Source organism: Mus caroli, chromosome 9 (assembly GCF_900094665.2).
Source record: "Mus caroli chromosome 9, CAROLI_EIJ_v1.1, whole genome shotgun sequence".
Classification (NCBI taxonomy): Eukaryota; Metazoa; Chordata; class Mammalia; order Rodentia; family Muridae; genus Mus; species Mus caroli.
This window is the reverse complement of record NC_034578.1, coordinates 114,556,072-114,574,843: the sequence shown is the minus strand read 5'-3', so window position 1 is coordinate 114,574,843 and position 18,772 is coordinate 114,556,072. Positions and strand designations below refer to the sequence as shown.

Genomic DNA, 18,772 nt, shown 5'->3' with positions numbered 1-18,772 from the left:
GGAATGGGTGGGTAGGGAATTGGGGGGGGGGTATGGGGGACTTTTGGGATAGCATTGGAAATGTAATTGAGGAAAATACGTAATAAAAAAATATTAAAAAAAAAAAAAAGAAAAGTAACCCTCAAACTCCCAGGCACAAACCCTGCAATCTACAACAGCAGCCTTCCTGCCTAAGATACACTAGTGTAATACTGGCACAGCCGTTACAGGAGTAATCAACCACTCTCTTGGTCAGATTTAAGGCCACACCACGAGTTGGAACCCATACCTGATGCTGCTAAAGTGGCCAAGAGTCAGACTAGATAGGTCACATTCCCAAGGGAAACCTAATACTATTATTCTTCTAAAGGAACACAGCAACTCCTTGTGGCATATTGCTATACTACACAGATCTGTGTCTCACTCAGCCCTCTTCAGAGAAGTCTTTTTTTAGAATCAGTTGGAATTAACACAGACACCCACAACTAGACAACACGTAGAGAGCGAGAGACTTTTAAGCACTCAGTTCTACATGGGATGCTTTTGTTAAACTCTTCCTTTCCCTCAAGGCACAGGAGCCTACTCAGGAGAGGAGATAGAAAATATAAGAACCAGAGGTTACATATGTCTCTAAGGAAATCATGTTCTCCAGACACAGTAATGATGCACATGTGAACCCAGACACTGTGCAGCAAGCACAAGACCTGCACAGACGGCCCAGGGGTGGGGGTGAATGTAGGCTCCCATTCCTAACTAAGAAACTCCACAACCAAGGAGCTCTCTACAATTGATACTTGCTGGCAAGCGGAGAGTCTCACTGGGTAGATCACCCTAACAACAGAGCAGGTCCTGTGCACAGGAGTGCCCACATGAATTCGGTGTGTCTGTGTGAACTTCTTGTGTTATTTGTCTGTTTTGATCTGTTTTCTTTTTTCTTTTCTTTTCTTTTTTTTTTTTTTTTTTCTTTTGGTTTTTCGAGACAAGGTTTCTCTGTATGTGTAGCCCTGGATGTCCTGGAACTCACTCTGTAGGCCAGGCTGGCCTCGAACTCAGAAAGCCACCTGCCTCTGCCTCTCAAGTGCTGGGATTAAAGGCGTGCGCCACCACTTCCGAGCTGTGATATGACTCTTGAGACACAGGCTTGGTGTCTCTGATTCTGTTGCCTGCCTTTAGGAGCTTTTCTTCCTACTAGGTTGCCTCATGCAGCCTTAATAGGAGAGGCAGTGCCTGGTCTTACTGCAACTTGATATGTGATGGCTGGTTGATAACCATGGGAGGCCTGCCCTTTTCTGAAGAGAAATGAAGGGGGAGGAGACGGGGGTGACTGAGAGGAGAGGAGGGACGGGAAGCCGAAGTCAGAATGTAATATACGAGAGAAGAATAAATAAAATATATAAAATAACACTAAATAAAAAGTAAGATAAAGGGATAAATATAAAAATAAAACAAAAACTTTGAAAGAGATAGCACTCACTGGGATCTTTTAAGTCACTGAGCATTCACCCCAGGAAAGAAATACGGTGTTTCTGCGGCAACACTAGCTAGCTATCCAGAGACGGTTGTAAAAGAAGCAAGCATGGCCACACCCCAGAGCTCCTCTGCTCATTCTCCATGTGAGTAGTAGGTCAAGGTTCAAGTTTCTGAGGTGCTGACATAGAAGTAGAGAAGGGGGAGGAGCTGGGGCTGGGCCCTTGTAGGAAGTCCCAGGGAAAGTGGGGTGTGTGGCAGGCTGTGGGCAATGCCATGAGCCAGCTGGTAGGCCCAACAAAGCAGGTAGCCAGGCAAGACTCAGGTTGCAGGGCAATGAGCACTGTCTCTGCCTCACACTAAGAATACCCAACCTCCAGGGCCCAGGACCCGTTGCCGGGTACAACCTTGATCCCAGTGTTGATCCCCGTGTCCCAGGTCAGAAGGTAGCCAAAGTCCACATACAGGGACTAGGATAGTCAAGAGCTACCGCCAGTCTGCCCATGGCTGCCTATTGTGTGTCTGTTTTACTTGAGGACAGCAGGTGTGGTAACTTGAGGTATCTGAAGGGCTGGGGTTCTATGGATCACTCAAAGGCTATGGACTGTTGACATAGACTGGCAGGTGCCATTAAGTCTTCCAGTGACCCTCACAGTTCAAGATACATACCCAAACAGCCAGCTCTGGTTGGCTGTTCCCCCCATAGGCAGGACAGATATGTCCCTTTAACTCAAGAACAGAGCTGACATCAAAGAGAGACCTAGCTAGAATAGACAAGGAAGTGGGGTGGCTCGCAGGCTAAGAGGCCAGGATAGAGGATGCTTAACAGCACTTATTGGTTTGAGAGTCTTCTGACACTATCACCACATGGAAAGCCCCGTAGCTATGACCTCACGACCCTCCCAACGATCCACAGACTTGAGTCACCTGACCCTTTATAGGTGAACACACCAACATCCTAAGAAGTGAGAAAGCTGTAGGGTCCCAGCTTGGACCTCAAATTGGCAGTCTGGTCCCAGAGACTCAAAGAGGAGCCCCCATATGTAAGCTGAAATCTCAAAGGTGAAGGATGAGCAAGTTGGGATGTTTGCATCCTTGGGGAACAGGAATTAGAGTCTATGTCAACAGTCCATAGCCTTTGAGTGATCCATAGAACCCCAGCCCTTCGGATACCTCAAGTCACCATACCTGCTGTCCTCAAGTAAAACAGACACACAATAGGCAGCCACGGGCAGACTGGCGGTGGCTCTTGGCTATCCCAGTCCCTGTATGTGGACTTTGGCTGCCTTCTGAACGAGGACACAGGTGATTCCACCGTGGCAGAGCAGCCAGAATCTGGCTATAGGCCAACAGCGCCTCCTGACAAGGAACAGAGAAGATTTAAGAAGCAACAGGCACCTATCAGCACCTGATCTGCTAGGTTCAGAACCTTCCAGTGTCTCCCTCAGCTGCCCTCCAGCTCCAGATATCCCTGACTTGGGTGCCAGCACCTAGCCCTTTTAAGGTACTATCAAGTTCAGAGCTGGGGATATGTCCAGGCTTTCTTAAGAACCTTAGAACCTCTGGGAATGGATGTCTCAGGGTGGCTGCTGTGTGCAGTCAACCTAGGAGCTCCCGAACGCTCAGGCCACACTCGGTAGGAATCTTCTAGGCAGATGGATCCTGGTGAACACCTGACACGCCCTCCTAAGTCACTTATACATTGCCATTACCCTCTGCTGACTCCAGGTTTTCCTCAGACGGCTGCTGAGCACCAGGTCTACCGAGAAATGATGAGGTGCTGAAAATATTGTTCCGCAGTATCTGCTTATCCAACACAGAGGCTGACAGTGGGGTCAGGTGACAAAGCCTCACCACAGGGAGGCACACAGGCACCCAAGGGACAGGAGGACCCCTCACTTAAAGCCCAAGAGCTTAGAAAAGCAGAGCCTCAGCGAGGAGAGTCTGTTTAGATTGGGAGAGCATTCAGGGACTACTCCCCGTGGGGCCAGCATGGTCGGAGAAGCAGAAAGTAGGCAGACTAGCTGGAGGAGGGAAAGTGAGGCGAGGAGCACGGAGAAGAACTAGAAAGTGAGTCTGGGAAAGAGCAGAGGAGACCTTGGGCCCCTGCCTAAGTCTGACTCTCTCCCAGTTCCCAAAGCTTGCACTTCCTGCCTGTTCTAACAGAGTTGCTACTGTTCCTGACCCATGCAGCAGAAAGACCAGCTCTTCAGTCTATGTGTGGAGGTAGAAGACCCACTGTGTCTTCTTCATCTTGGCAGAACCAGGATGAGCAGGTTTTCCTGGGCTCCCTTCTCCATGTGTTGCCCTGTCCCCCAGAGGTCTAGAAATGCAATGATTGCATAACAAGCCAAGGGAGAAGCCCAGCTCAGTGTGGTTGTTTACCTGTCATACGAGTCAGAGTCCACACTGTCACCAGGAAAGCAACAGGTTCACCTCAGTCGAAAAGTCAGGCCACAAAGGATGGGGCACAGGAACAGTAGCTGGAGCACACTGTACTAAGGTCACAGTGGATGCCCCGCCAGCCAGAAGCATGGACCGGGTCAGAAATGGGGCTATCTGCACAAAGATGGCCCTGGTCCAAGGCAGGGTTCTATCACTTGGGGACAGGAAAGCCCTTTATTTAATCCCCCATCTTACAGCTGTAAGGGCCCAGGACACATTCTAGATGTCTCCTTAGGACAAACTGAGGCAGGCTCAAAGACTGTGGAGGCCCAACATAGGAGCGGCCACACAGCGGCTTTGCTGTATCTTCTCCATCTCTCTTGCCCAGGCGCCCTGCCCATGTAAGCCCGCTCAGACTGACAAGTAGCCTGTTCTTCCAGGTGACAGGGGAGACTCCAGGGAATGAAAGAACATGAAGCTGGGTAGGGAGGGAGGAAGGGAGAGCCTGAAAGGAGTAGGGGGAGGGAATGAATATGATCAAAGTATATTGTGTGAAAAAAATTAAATGAAAAACTTCAAGGGGTTAAAACACTAAGTAAAAAATTCCAAGGGGATTTCAGGGATAAAATAAGGGTATTACTGGTTTTAACTGATCCTAGAAGAATGGCTTTCTTAATGGGGCCTAGGCCCTAGAAGGTTCCAGGCCTTTAGACTGGGTGAAAAAACTAAGCAAAGTCAGTTTAGAGAACATTCTGAGCCGGGCACGGTGGCACACTCCTTTAATCCCAGCACTCCGGAGGCAGAGGCAGGCGGATTTCTGAGTTCGAGGCCAGCCTGGTCGACAAAGTGAGTTCCAGCACAGCCAGGGCTAAACAGAGAAACCCTGTCTTGAAAAACAAAAACAGAAACAAAAACAAAAAAACCCAAAAAACAAAAAATGAGCACTCTGAGTGTGAGGTTGCACTCTTCGGTATGAACGTCTCTTATCACACAAAAATATCGGAAAAGAAGAACAGGAAAAGAAGAAAAGAAAAGAAAAAATAAAGCACCAAGGATTTTCCCCTTTAAAAAAATTTAAAAATGCCCAATAACAAAAAAGTGTATAAGAAATTAAATGAATGTAAATAAAAATTTTTAAAGAATTTAATGAATACACTTGAAAGAGCTGAGAGAATGTGGCCTGTAGGCAGGGGAATGTGATTTTTAAAGTGTATGGGCTTAGCCAATAGTGTGGATGCCCCATTGGTATGAGGGCCAAAGTTTGATTTTCAGTACTCATGCAGCAACTAGGCATGGAGGGATGGAGCCATGGAGGGAGGCATGAGGTCATGGAGCCATAGAGGGAGGCATGAGGTCATGGAGCCATGGGTGGAGGCATAAGGTCATGGAGCCATGAGGTCATGGAGTCATGGAGGGAGGCATGAGGTCATGGAGCCCTGAGGTCATAGAGCCATGGAGGGAGGCATGAGGTCATGGAGCCACAGAGGGAGGCATGAGGTCATGGAGCCATGAGGTCATGGAGCCATGGAGCCATGGAACCATGGAGGCCTGGAGGCTTGGAGGGAGGCTCATACCTAAAGCCCTAGCAGCAGGAATGCAGAGGCAGGAGGATCTCTATTGTTTGCTGTTCACCCAGCCTTGCCAAGTCAGTAAACTCCAGGCTCAGTAAGAGACTGTCTCCGAGGGTGGGAGATCGAGGAAGACACTCACGTAGACCTCTGCCCTCAACACGCACACATATACATGATCACCTGTGTAAACCTAAACCTCATATGCATGCATGCTTTTGCACGTGTACACACACACACACACACACACACACACACACCCAAAGCATGTTCTTCTCCTGAGATTCTCCAATGTCAGACCATCTGGTGCTAGACCTGAGGGAGTCACCCTTCTACATGACATTCTGTCTTTAACAGAGCTGCTGTAACCCAAGGTTAGGGGAACAGGAATGGGGAGGGAATTAGATCAAAAGTCAAGATTCCTGGGGGGCTGGAGAGGTGGCTCAGTGGTTAAGAGCACTGACTGCTCTTCCAGATGGACCCGAGTTCAAATCCCAGAACCCACATGGTGGCTCACAATCATCTGTAATGGGATGTGATGTCCAGCGACATTAAAAACAAAAGTCAAGATTTTGGATTCCGGTCCCATCTCCACTGCAAAGTCACTGGGCCTCGTTTTCTCCTTTTATAAATCAAGAGCTAGACTACATAAGAAGTTTTGTTTGTTTGTTTGTTTGTTTGAATATAAATTTTAGTTGGAAACAGTGCTCAACACCATTTAAATTTTTGAATTTTTAAAATATATTGTCTTGAGACAGGGTATCATAGACTGCGCTCAAGTCGCCATGTCCTGAGGGTAACCTTGGGGATTCTAGCATGCCTCCCTGTTCCACCTCCTGATGCCTGTGGGTCCAAGCCTGCATGGCCACACCTTGTTTATATTCTCATGAAGAGCTGGGGATTAAACCATGGCTTGTGCGAGCTGGGCAAGCACTTACCAGCTAAGCTACATCTCCATCCCCTAGAAGGAGTGTGACAATCCCTCTGCCAGGGAGCACAGCAGGGTCACCCTTGACCAATAAGCACAAGCAGAAGGTGAGAGAGCACCTTACTTTCTGCAGCACCAGGGATTGCTTCCAAAACAAGAACAAGCGGGAACTCGAGAAGCCATGGGATCTTCCTGGGGAACAGGTGCGTGCTCGCACGGAAAAGATGCCATTGCCTGAGAGAGAGAGTTGCACAGTCCCGATCCTGCCTGTTTTCAGATCCTGCCTCTTCATAGGTCACATGCCCTAAAATGTCAGATGGCAAAGTTCCTTGGGCGTGGGCCAGAGAGGCTAGCATTCTGAGGTAACTTATTAAGAGCAAAGTTGACTGTAGGACAGTATGGTAATGATTCACTATGACTCTTGTATTTGATTCTCTCTCTCTCTCTCTCTCTCTCTCTCTCTCTCTCTCTCTCTCTCTGTGTGTGTGTGTGTGTGTGTGTGTGTGTGTGTGTGTGTAACTCCTTGTTAGGAACAAGAATCTGTGAAGCTCGTAGCCATTTAAAGAGACAGCAGCTCTTCCCTTTCATGCTCAGATACAGTGCTGGACAACTCAGCTCTCCACCAAGAATGCCGTTCCTAGAGTGTTCTAGCAGCAATAGAAATGTAGTTCAGTTGTTTGGATGCTTGCCTGGGTTCTCACCCCAAACCCCAGCCTTGAATAAACGGGGGTGGGGGTGGGCGGAGCTCAAGGTCATTCTCAACTGCATATGCAGGTCAAGGCTGGCCCAAGATGCCCGAGACAGTGTCTCAAAAACAAAACAAAACAAACAAAAAAAACAAGCAAAGGATTCAGCCTTTGGGATGAGCAAAATAATTAAGAGTCTTCATCCTAAAATGGCCAGCCACAAAACAACCTCTCCATGTGAGGGAAAACGAGTCCCCTGGCAGCAGCTGGGAGGATGTGGGGTGTGGAGCTGGGTGGGGGTTGCTCCTACAATTGAGGTAGGCCCTGGGGCTTGCGGTTGTAACGTCTGTCACCCCTCTGTTAGCCCTCCCTGCCTTCTGGCTAGAGAAGCTCTGTGGTCCTCTAGTCTGCAATTCTTTGTGTCTGTGTCTTGGCAGAGGCTTCCACACTTCCATTTGGGGACTTGGGCCAGTGATGTGGAACTTAGAAATGTTCTTTGAGATCCACCATCCTGGTTGTAGAGGAGGTGAGCCTGTCCTTCTGGTGTTGTATGAACTTCTCTGACCTTGCTCAATGTAGAAGAATTCAACATTTTGACATTACAACAGTCACACTCAGCATCCGTGTAAGCAACTTACAAACAAACAAACAAACAAACACAAACAAAAATAAAACACAAAATCTCATTTCTCTTTGGGCCTTAGATAAGCTATGTTTTTGTCTTGGGTGGCTATCCTTGGCCTAGCCCCATGCAGACAGTGGGCTGTGGGTTCTACATGCATCCTGGGAACTGATGGCATCACAGGCTTTCCCCCAGGGTTCTAAGAGGTCCACAAAGGTGAGCACTGGAAGACAGTGGGGAGGGGACAAGGAAGGAAGTCCGGTGCAGCATGCTCTTTGGGGTGACTAAAGAGCACACGACCCTGCACTTAGGAAGATGGGGAGGCAGTCTGTGCCCTTGGACACGGTGACAGGAAGGCTAGATCAGCCTCCAGGTGTCTGAGACTCCTGTGCTCCTGCCCTGGAAAGCCTTTCTTTCTCTTGCACTTGCTCATATATGTGTGTTGGTGTATGTATATATGCTCAAACATATGCAGGCAGGTGAGTGTGCATGTATGTGTAGGGCAGAGGTTGATATTGGATGCCATTCTGAACCCCTTCCTACTCTGCTTTCTGAGATGGGGTTTCTTTCTGAGCACAGTGATTTGCCTGGGGTAGGTAGCCACTTTGCTCTAAGGATCCCCTGCGTTTCCCACCTGAGCACTAAGGTCATGGGACCTTTGTCAAGCCTGCCCAGCCTTGTGCACTGGGGATCTGACCTCTGGCCTCCCACTTACAGGGCAAGCCCTTTACCCTCTGAGCCCTCTCCCAGCCTCCCCTCCTTTCGTGTTTTGGGAATCCCCTGGGGTCTGAGAAAACACTGTGTAATTGCCATGGTTTGGGGCTGACCTGTCACTGTGACTGGGGAACCCGGTCTTACTCTTTAAGGCTGGTAACACATTCTAGATCCAGGAAGCCCCGGTCCATTCACTCAACAGGAAGCCATTGATCAGCTAATGCATTAGGCACACTGCAGGGCCTTGGCAGACACCTTTGCTAAGGGGGCGAGGGGAGCGGGTGCTGCAGGGGTGTGCACTGATGAGGGCATCTCAAATAGGCATACAGAGGATGCTACATGGGACACTCTCAGAGACCTTTGAACTGCTTCTGTGCCTTGATAGAACGGGTTCTTCCAGCCAAGTACTCAAGCATCCAGCTTAGGTCCAGGGACCCTGGAAAGACGAGAGCCAAATAGAACAGGAATCAGAGTCAGGTCCTTGAACTTGCGCAGTATACACTTGCACCATCACAGGTGTACATGGACGAACTTAAGAAGGAGGGATTCTGAAGTTCATTGACTTGCTTTGAGAAGCTGGAAGGTGGTGGGGGGGGAAGACTCAGGAAGAGTCGCCCTCTGATTGGCTGCAGAATGGGTAGGCAGGACTTATGAAAATGTAAGGCTCCAATTGGCTCTGCCCTGGGCAAGCCCGTGTCCTTAATTCTCTGGGGTCAGCGCCCAGAGCGCTGGCAAATCTGTGGGACCCACCTCCGCGATGCATCGGCTGCAGGTAGTGCTGGGCCACCTGGCCGGCCGGCCTGAGTCGAGCTCCGCGCTGCAAGCTGCGTCCTGCTCCGCTAGCTTCCCGCAGGCCTCGGCCTCCGACGTGGTGGTGGTGCACGGACGGCGCACTCCCATCGGCCGCGCCAGCCGTGGCGGCTTCAAGGTGAGGCCCCTCGGGCAGGCGAGGGGAGCAGAAGGCGGCCAGCGCGGATGGGATCCTGTCATCGGGGGTCCGGTGACCGCAGAGTCCCCGGGCGGGGATGCGGGAGCTGGGCTCACCGCTGCTGCGCCTCGCCCTGCAGGACACCACCCCCGACGAGCTTCTGTCGGCCGTGTTGACCGCGGTTCTCCAGGACGTGAAGCTAAAGCCTGAGCAGCTGGGAGACATCTCCGTGGGTGAGCTCCCCTGCGGGTCCTGCACCGGCCCTTCCCTGTCCTCCTTCCGGAGATCCGTCTCCCATCTCACAGACGTGAGTTACTGAACGGGAGGGCTCTAGACCACAGAGGTCTGAACCAGACTCCTCCTGATGGCCAGTCTCAAGCATAGAACCTTGGGCACCCCCTCGTGGCACATCGCTACCTGAGAGGCGCTGGAAAGCCTAGCATCCCCAAGTAGAAGTTCTAAAGCCAAGATGTTCCAGGAGAACCCAGGAGGCGGGAAAACGCCGTTCTCTACCTACATGGACATCCTGTCCCGGGTTACAGGTGCAGATGGGTTCACCCCACCCTGCCCTAACCCCTAGGCTTTCCCTGAACTAGAACATAGTGTAGGACACAGTTTTGTCCCGAGGTGCCAGCCTGAACCTCATCTCTGCAGTGGTGCAGGGCTTGGAGGAGGACACTTGGGGAGGTGAGCAGTTGCAGCCCCGCTTCCCTCACTACAGCCCCGCTTCCCACAGTGTTCAGGCTTTGCACTGTGTCTCTTACCCTAGAGTCTCTCCCGTCTTTTCCTGTGATCAGAGGAGCATGCCTTGGCAAGCTCGCTGGCGGCCTTCCAGCACTGTACTGCTGTTGGGTAGCTGGCTCCCCACTCCCCAGAGTTTGAGCCTCCACAGCCTCATGTGCGCCTCTCTCCAGAGGCTGTGATTCTTGGAGAGATCTGAAATGTCTCCTTTCTGTGGCATGTTTTGCCTTAGGCCTTGGGACACTACCTGGCACTGAGTGAAGGCTCTTCTATCCACAGGCAATGTGCTTCAGCCCGGGTCTGGAGCCATTATGGCTCGCATCGCCCAGTTCCTGAGGTAATCTCTCTGGCTCCAGCTTGGTTGTCCACCATGACCGGTGAAGGCCCTGGCACTGGGGATGTATCTGTGTGTGGTGGAAGATCAGGTGGAATGAAGATATTGAGGCAACTAAAGTCCACTGACCTGACCTCTTCTCAATAGCCTTTTCCCTACTTAGAGGGGGCACGTCACTGGGCCGATGGCCAAGGCATCCAGGACTTGGGGACTGAGTTAGAGCTTCTCTGTGGCCTAACTTTTAAACAAAGACAACATATGGCATCTCCTTTAGAGTTAAATAATCTCATTTTTGCAGACTGAGCAGCGTCTGCTTCCATTCTTAGCTGAGCACCTACGAAGTCCAGGCTCCTCCAGTCCTTAGCAGCTTGGAGCCTGGGGTTGGGGGGTACCCCACACATGCCTAGGAGCCCAGGAGGAGGAGACCTGATATTCTTGGCTTCTCCTGTTGGGGAAGCAGGGATTCATTCGCTCCTCTGTGGAGGCTGAGGACTCTTCCCTCAGTCCTTCCTGCTGTGTGGGTCAAAAGTCATAGCAAACTGGCCAGTGACAGATCAGGAATAGACAGACAAACAACAGACAAACAGAACCTCTGGGAGCTGGTAAGGGTTAGACTTAGCCTGAGGTTGGGGGTTTCCCCGTCCCTCGGCAGATTAACTGTACCCTCATCTCCAACTGGCTTCTCCAAATTGACTGAATCAGGGCTATCTGCATCTATGCCTCCTCTGCCCATTCTGTCCCCATGAAGGGCAGTTCTTGTCTGCTCTCCGTGTCCTGGCTAAAACCTGCTCAAATATACTCTTGTCCCTTGCGCTTACCTTCCTCAAACCCTCAGGCTTCCCTCTCAGTGGTCCCTCTGTCGTGTGATCTGTCATGTGATGTGGCCCTCACACATGCATTCCTCTGTATTATGGTTGGGTATCTGGTGAGGCACAGTACTATCAGCTCCTCAGCCTCTTTCAGGTGAAACCTCAGGCTCGGAGGCTGTTTAGGAGAAACTTGACGAATTTGGTAAAGAGTGGTAACCAGAAATTAGGGAACCTAGGATAATCTTCACAGCCTAGGGAGCCATCCTCCTGGGGGCACCTTCAGAACCTGGCTTGGAGCAGCAGTTCAGGGATTCTCCGGTTTTCCTGCACACCAGACCCATCCTAATTCCTGTGTGTTCATCCTCTGGGGTTCTCGGAATGTCAGTCAAGGGTTTGGGAGGCTTCTAGTGCTTAGCCACGTTGGCCAAGGCTTGTGTGCCACCTTGGAAGGTAGCTCGATCATTTCAATGGCTGAACCCAGGAAGCTCCGGAGCAAGGGGTTGAAGGATGACCATGGGGAGTGGGGAGAAAACCAAACACACTGGACCAACTCTGTGTCTACTAGAAAGGTCAAGGTGAGGGTGGATGGTGGCCCAATGTTGGGATGCTACTGCCGTGTCTTAGGCTAGCAGCAGGCTCGCTTGTCCTTGGAGGACCACAGAAATGACTGGTTTTCCTTGCAGAGTCTTTGAGGCAAGGGTTGTCTGTGGCACACACCAGGCTTCCATGGTCCATGCTGAGAGCCCTAGGACAGAGGAGAATATGCCTGGGGACTCTAGGCAATAACGGTGGAGACAGCTGCAGTAGCTGCTCCCGTTCTTACGGATCTGCTCCAGTGGGGATTCCCTGTTGCCCTGATCTATACTCACTGCTGGGGCTCTCATGGGGCCCTGAAGTCTCATGGGACCTGCTTTCCGTGAGACAGGGTCACATCCAGGGCTGACCGCCATCTCCCCTCTGTTTCAGTGGCATCCCAGAGACTGTACCTTTGTCTACGGTCAACAGACTGTGTTCGTCGGGACTGCAGGCAGTGGCCAACATTGCTGGTAAGTGGTGACTGCTGGGTGTACCCATGAGTGTACCCTGACCTTGGTCCTTGACCCTCGGGACCCTAGGCAGAGAGAGAGGAGGAACACCCGTGGTCACATCCCAAGCCATTTTGGGGGCTCTCGGTCTCCTGTGAGGGAGGGGACAGGCCGTGCTGCTCCGGGGCAGGCCCGTTGTGGCCAGGGGTGGTTATGAAGTGCTTTTATTGCAGGTGGCATCAGAAATGGGTCTTATGACATTGGCATGGCCTGTGGGTAAGATCGCCTTCCTGCCGGACCCTATTAACCAATGCAGCAATCAGCCTAATTTTGCTCTCCTTGGCTATGATTCTCCCCGCCCACTGTGGCAGCTGGCTGGGCTGGGCTCCCACAGATGCCGCCCAGGATGCAGCTCTGGGTGGAGTGGCCTCTTCCATTCTTACAACTTTGACTGTCACACTGGATACCTGCAGCATTTGCACTTCTGCACTTCCCACAGTCCTGAGAGAAGTAGTGGGGCGATTCCTTCAACTCGGGACATCGCCTCACTATGCAAACGTCCCTAAGCTGTAAATGTGTCTGCCATCCTAGTACCAAGGGAGACATTCCAGATCATTACTGTGTTGTCAGGGATGTGGTCACATCTCTGGTGATCTGCTCACTGTCCCTTCCACTCAGAGATGCCCCTTTGTCTGCCTCCTCCGGCTCAAAGGGCTACAGATGGTATAATTGATAGCATCTCCAGGAAAGAATAGAGCGTTGGGGCCATCTGCTGTCAGAAGGCAGCCTAGGAGATCCGTGGAAGATGGCCTTGGTAGGCTTCAGAGCTAGCAGCAGCTCCAGGATAGCTTTGGATAGGAAGCATTGCCGGCCAATGGTCAGGTCCTGGCTGCCTACACCAGGCTATCCTGACCTGTGTGTCAGCAAGAGGAGACCGTGGTGGGCAAGGGTCACAGCCAGCCTGCGCCTCACTGTTCCTCATGTTTGTCATAACAAGGACAGCAGATGTGGCTTAAGGGGGAAAGCTGGGGTTCTATGAGGCCCTGGGGGGATTGATCTAGTGCCAAGCAGGTTGAGGACCCTGATGTTGGAGACATAGCAGCTATACCTGAAGGATAGGTGCGTCACAGCCTGACATTCCCTAACTGTAAGATTTGCAGCTTGCCCAGAATTGAGCTATAGGACCAGATGGTCTGTTTGGAGTTCAGGCTGGTGACAGCAACCAGCTTTGTTCCTTGCCAGGACTTCACATCCTCACCTTCAAAAAGAGACACCCAGCTCAGCTCTGTGGATGTTGTAGCATGGTTAAATAGAGTCACAGCTGACTCGCAGGGCATGTGTCATTCGGTCACACAGCTTGACAGGTTTTCACGTGTAAGCAGAACTCAAGCACCTGGCTAGGTCTGTGCTCCAACATTTCAGAGAGCGTCTCGGGGTCAAGGCCCACCTGAGCGACAGAGTAAATCTGGGGCTGAGGCAGTCTAGCAAGAAGACCCTATCTCAAAATGAAAAAACGTGGTTTAAGGCCGAGGTATAGCTTAGCGGCTCAGTGCTCACCGCCACATTCAAGGGCCTGCAGTTAATACCAAAGGAACTACAGCTCATGTTATGCTGAAGTTGGGAGAGAACTTAGCGGAGGTCTCTGGTACTCGTGAGGCCTCATGGCCACTTCCCCATGCAATGCCTGACTCCTCTGCACTGGCCAGCTGGCCTTTCCCTCAGCCACCCTCCCCACTTGTCAATCCGTGCCGGCGGGCAAGACATTTCTCTCCTACAAGCTTGGTGGCCGCCGTTTCTCTTCCTCCCTCTGACTCGGGGACGCTGAGGGCTGAATCAGGCTGGTTTGGTCTGTGCTGCATTGGAGGGGTGACTGGAAGGCCATCCCTGGGAACCCCCGTTACTTGGCTCAGTAAGCACCATGCAGCAGCAGAACCCCAGAACCCCGAGCTGGGACTGTGTCTTGGGCTGGAGCGAGAAGTTGCTCAGGCACTGTCCAATGTCTGTCACTGGCCAGGGAGCCACCGCTTTCCTGAAGGGCTCCCTGCTTACTTAGTCCCCTGCTGGCTGGCACTTGCTGCACAGCTGGCCATCCCTGGGGCTTCCTGCCAGAGCTAGAGCTCACTCCTTTTCATCAGGGTGGAGTCCATGACCCTGTCCCAGAGAGGGAACCCTGGGAATATCTCTTCCCGCCTGCTGGAGAACGAGAAGGCCAGAGACTGCCTGATTCCTATGGGGTGAGTATCTACAGGAATCAATCTCTCTCTCTCTCTCTCTCTCTCTCTCTGTGTGTGTGTGTGTGTGTGTGTGTGTGTGTGTATACACCAGGGAATTTTCTCCTCAATGCCAAGCTTTGAGCCCCACTCCTCTCTACCCCCATTCTCCATCCTTCAAGTGTCTTGCACTCAGCAGGAACTAGGTACTGGGTTGACACTACCCTCGACTTTCCTTTCTTGATGCACTGGAGTCTCCTCTAATCCCCTGAAGATCCAAACATATCCCACGTTTCCCTCAACCCGAGGTGCCCAGTCACAAGGATGGTGGCAGATTTCCCCAAAAGCCCTATTTGGAAACCTGGAGCACTGAGAAGGTTGTGGGGAGCACTGAACATGTTTGGGGAGGACTTAGATGAGTGGAAGGATTCAGATGAGTGCCATGCAATGTGAAAAGTCTATCCCACCTCTCCAGTGCTATATAGTTCTGCAGCCTTGTCTGTGAGCTCTCCTCAATGTGCATCCAAGGGCAAGGGGTTCTGGGAGGCTCGCCATATGAGAACCTGTCTTTCTCTACATCCTGTGTGTTTCTAAGAGTAGCCTGGAAGCCACAGGAGAAACTGGGACCAGATAGTGTCCCCAGCATCCTCCTGCCCTTCTCTTATGGGCAGAGATGACTCACCAGGGGACAATTCCTTCTGTAGGCCCCAAGTTCAGGCCGCTCTTCCCTCTTTGAGGTCTCTGGACATGGGCTCTCAGTATTTATGATGACCCAGGAGTCCTTGGAGCATGTCTGGAAGCTCTCTCTCTCTGACATGGACACCCAGAGGTGCAAGCACAGTCCTTCAGCGTGGCCCTGGCCCTCAGGCCTGCAGACCCACGGCCTCTGCTTTCCTGTGTGTGCACTAGGATAACCTCGGAGAATGTGGCTGAGCGGTTTGGCATTTCACGGCAGAAGCAGGATGCCTTTGCACTGGCCTCCCAGCAGAAGTGAGTGCGGCAGGACAGACGGACGGGATGGGCTGAGGGTGGGGCTGGAGATGGCCAGAGCTGGGGCTCCCACTGTGATACAAAGGCATTGACTAGCCTTGTGCCTCCAGCTGGGAGGTGGAAAGGTTCAGCAGCAGTGTGGGGTGGGTCTTGCCAGTCTGCTTTAACTGTTCACTGAGGTTGGTCTCTCTAGGGAGTGTCCTCTCCGTAGCTGGGCCTCGGCTCCCCCTCTACTCTGCTTCTTGGGACATAAGAAAAAGAACCCAGTTCTGAACAGACGTGGCAGTCACTGGTGATCCTTAAGCCTGGAGTATGGGGTTCAGTGGTGCTAAGACCTAATCCTCCTAGCCCAAGATGAAGACCTGGGGTTGGAGTGGTGGTCTGAGGCCGCCATTTAAGACAACCAGAGCCTCGGGTCTGTGGGAAGCAGATGGGCAGGATGGCCGCTCAGGTCACGGATTGAGAACAAAGGGAGGGATAAAATGTCAGCCAGGGGGCTGGTGAGATGGTTCAGTGGGTAAGAGCACCCGACTGCTCTTCCGAAGGTCCAGAGTTCAAATCCCAGCAACCACATGGTGGCTCACAACCATCTGTAACAAGATCTGACGCCCTCTTCTGGTGTGTCTGAAGACAGCTACAGTGTACTTACATGTAATAAATAAATAAATCTTAAAAAAAAAAATGTCAGCCAGGAGGCCTCACCTTTTAGAGTTGGCCAGCAGTGTGCGTTCGCAGTGTCTTGTTCCCTGGCAGCTGTGTGCTCCTGCCCATGGGAATGGCTCTACCTCCCTTGTTTGGCTCATCTGGACAGGCTTCATGTATCAACCGTGTGTGAACCAGAAAATATGTCCAGGAGGTGCACCTCGCTTTTAAATTTAAGACAGGGAGCAGGTGAAATTGTATCTTTAGCAGTCAAGCACAATACTGAAGAATCAAACATCCCCAAGGGTTCAGCCTCGTTGTAGAAGAGACCACTGAGCAGGCTTAGCAGCCAGCGATTAGGGAGAGGGGAAAGAGTAGCACCTCTGACCTCCCCGCTCTTGACTGGGATGAGCACCGCCAAACCGTGAAAATCAGGAAGAGGCTGCTACAGCTGAGTTCGGGAGAGCTTTGGGCAGGCCTTTCCCTCCCTGAGGAAGGTGGAGTCTGAGGAATCTTAGCAGTCACTGAGAGCTACCTCAGGGCCAGAACAGTCAGTCCCTGGTTGCACTGCCTTCCTGAATAAGCAAAGGCCAGGGACCTGCAGGAAGAGACTACAAACAGCCCTGACGTTCGCTGTCCATGGTGCTGGCAGGGCAGCAAGTGCCCAGAGCAGAGGATGCTTCCGTGCTGAGATTGTGCCTGTGACAACCACTGTCCTGGATGACAAGGGTGACAAGAAAACCATCACCGTGTCTCAGGATGAGGGTGTCCGCCCCAGCACCACCATGCAGGGTCTGGCCAAGCTGAAGCCTGCCTTCAAGGATGGAGGCTCTACCACGGCTGGTGAGCACAGGCCAGGAATAGGACCGATCACGGTGACCTGTCCCACTCTGAGATCTGGAGCTGACTGGGCCCTCTGGGAAGATGATGGGGGGGGGGGCTCTCCCTGGCTTGGTCTGATGCCTCTTTGTCCCACCCTGCCTCCCTTAGGAAACTCCAGTCAGGTGAGTGATGGAGCAGCTGCCGTCCTGCTGGCTCGGAGATCCAAGGCTGAAGAACTGGGCCTCCCCATCCTTGGGGTCCTGAGGTCCTATGCAGTGGTTGGGGTCCCTCCTGACGTCATGGGCATCGGACCTGCCTATGCCATCCCTGCAGCCTTGCAGAAAGCAGGTGAGGTGGCTCCTTCTCACCCTGTGCTTGGATCCTGCAAGACCTGTATCTGGGACTGGGGAGAGCTGGGTTTGACCTTGTGGGTGCTGTGGATGGAGCAGGCTAGCACCTCACATCCAAGGTCCGCCTGATCCTACAGCTAGCTGGGAATCACTCTCTTGTCCCTAAAAGACAAACATCAGACTCTTGGGATCTATGCTTGAGATAGGGTCCTGGGGAAATCCAAAGTCCTGCCCAGTGGTTGTTGTCAATTCTGGTCTATACCTCCCCCACAGGACTGACTGTGAATGATGTAGATGTCTTTGAGATCAATGAAGCCTTTGCCAGCCAGGTGAGCCTGGGTCTCAGTGTTGCCCGGGGTCCTGAGCTATGTGGTGGGATGAGCTGCAGGGTGGGCAGTGGCTCTACCTGCTGCTCTGGCTCCTTCCAGGCCGTCTACTGTGTGGAGAAGCTAGGAATTCCTGCAGAGAAGGTGAACCCGCTGGGGGGTGCAATAGCCCTGGGCCACCCCCTGGGCTGCACTGGAGCAAGGCAGGTTGTCACNCTGCTCAATGAACTGAAGCGCCGTGGCAGACGGTAAGGCTGCTCCTTGTGGGGTGTTGTGGGGGTTATTTGAGCTGGGGTGTCTGATACCTGGGGCTTGGGGAGGCGAGCACCCACACANAGGTGTTCTGAACTGGGAGTGGAGGGGTGAGACCTGTCTTCCAGAAGCCTTGCTTCAAAAACAGCATAACCAGGTGCCTGCCACCCGGGTGTGTGTCTGTCTGGGACTCAGTTCCCACAGTCCTGCTCTGCAGGTTTTGACTCTGTCCATGAGCCCTTGTTGCTGCAGCTCTGCCTGGCGGGAGCATGGGCTGGGGTTTGGCTGTGTGAGCCAACGATGGTTCCTTTCCCCAGGGCTTATGGCGTGGTGTCCATGTGCATCGGGACTGGGATGGGAGCAGCCGCTGTCTTTGAATACCCTGGGAACTGAGGCCTGGCTGCAGGCGGCACAACCCAGAGAGTGCTACAATGGTGTCCAGAGAGGGACACTACAGGAGCCATCTGCATGGGACACTCAGCAGTGGAGGGGTGTGTCACAGCACTTTAATTTAGAAAATTTAATTGCAGCATGGGTACACGTGGGCACTGGGGCATCCAATCCAGTTCTCTTGGTCGAACCAAAGACAGTGTATGTTACGCTTGACCACAGGACAACATTTATTTCTGTGGGACAGTGCCTTCGTGAATGGTGGATATGATGGGCACAGTAAACGTGTGTGAACTGATCTTGGTTGCAATCATTTCATCCAGGGTCCAGCTCTTGCTTTGTTGGAATTATGGACGGTCTTTATAGTGACTGTCATAGCCACTCTGCTGGTGGTGGCCTTGAAACCTATCACACAGGGCCTGGCTCACACCATACCTCAGAAGGAGATCCTTCATCCTAAGGAGGGCCTCCAGCCCCATAGCCCGTGTCCCTGTTCGGCAGCCCTGCTCCTCAACCCTGAGCCAGATGGCCTCAGCTGGGGCTGGGGCTGGGGGTAGGGCTGGGGCTGGGGCTGGGGCTGGGGCTGGGGCTGGGGCTGGGGCTG

General features: G+C 52.4%; 1 protein-coding gene across 1 annotated transcript; it reads left to right on the top strand.

Moving 5' to 3' along the window:
• The first annotated feature begins 9,045 nt into the window (after nt 1–9,045).
• LOC110301257 (3-ketoacyl-CoA thiolase B, peroxisomal) lies at nt 9,046–18,466 on the top strand. The gene is made up of 12 exons (XM_021171637.2): nt 9,046–9,277; nt 9,417–9,510; nt 10,298–10,355; nt 12,128–12,207; nt 12,420–12,462; nt 14,322–14,420; nt 15,306–15,386; nt 16,681–16,871; nt 17,019–17,198; nt 17,474–17,529; nt 17,629–17,774; nt 18,096–18,466. Exons 1-12 carry the CDS (start codon nt 9,107–9,109, stop codon nt 18,169–18,171), a joined length of 1,275 nt encoding a protein of 424 aa, XP_021027296.1. The 5' UTR covers nt 9,046–9,106; the 3' UTR covers nt 18,172–18,466.
• Nucleotides 18,467–18,772: the final 306 nt, after the last annotated feature.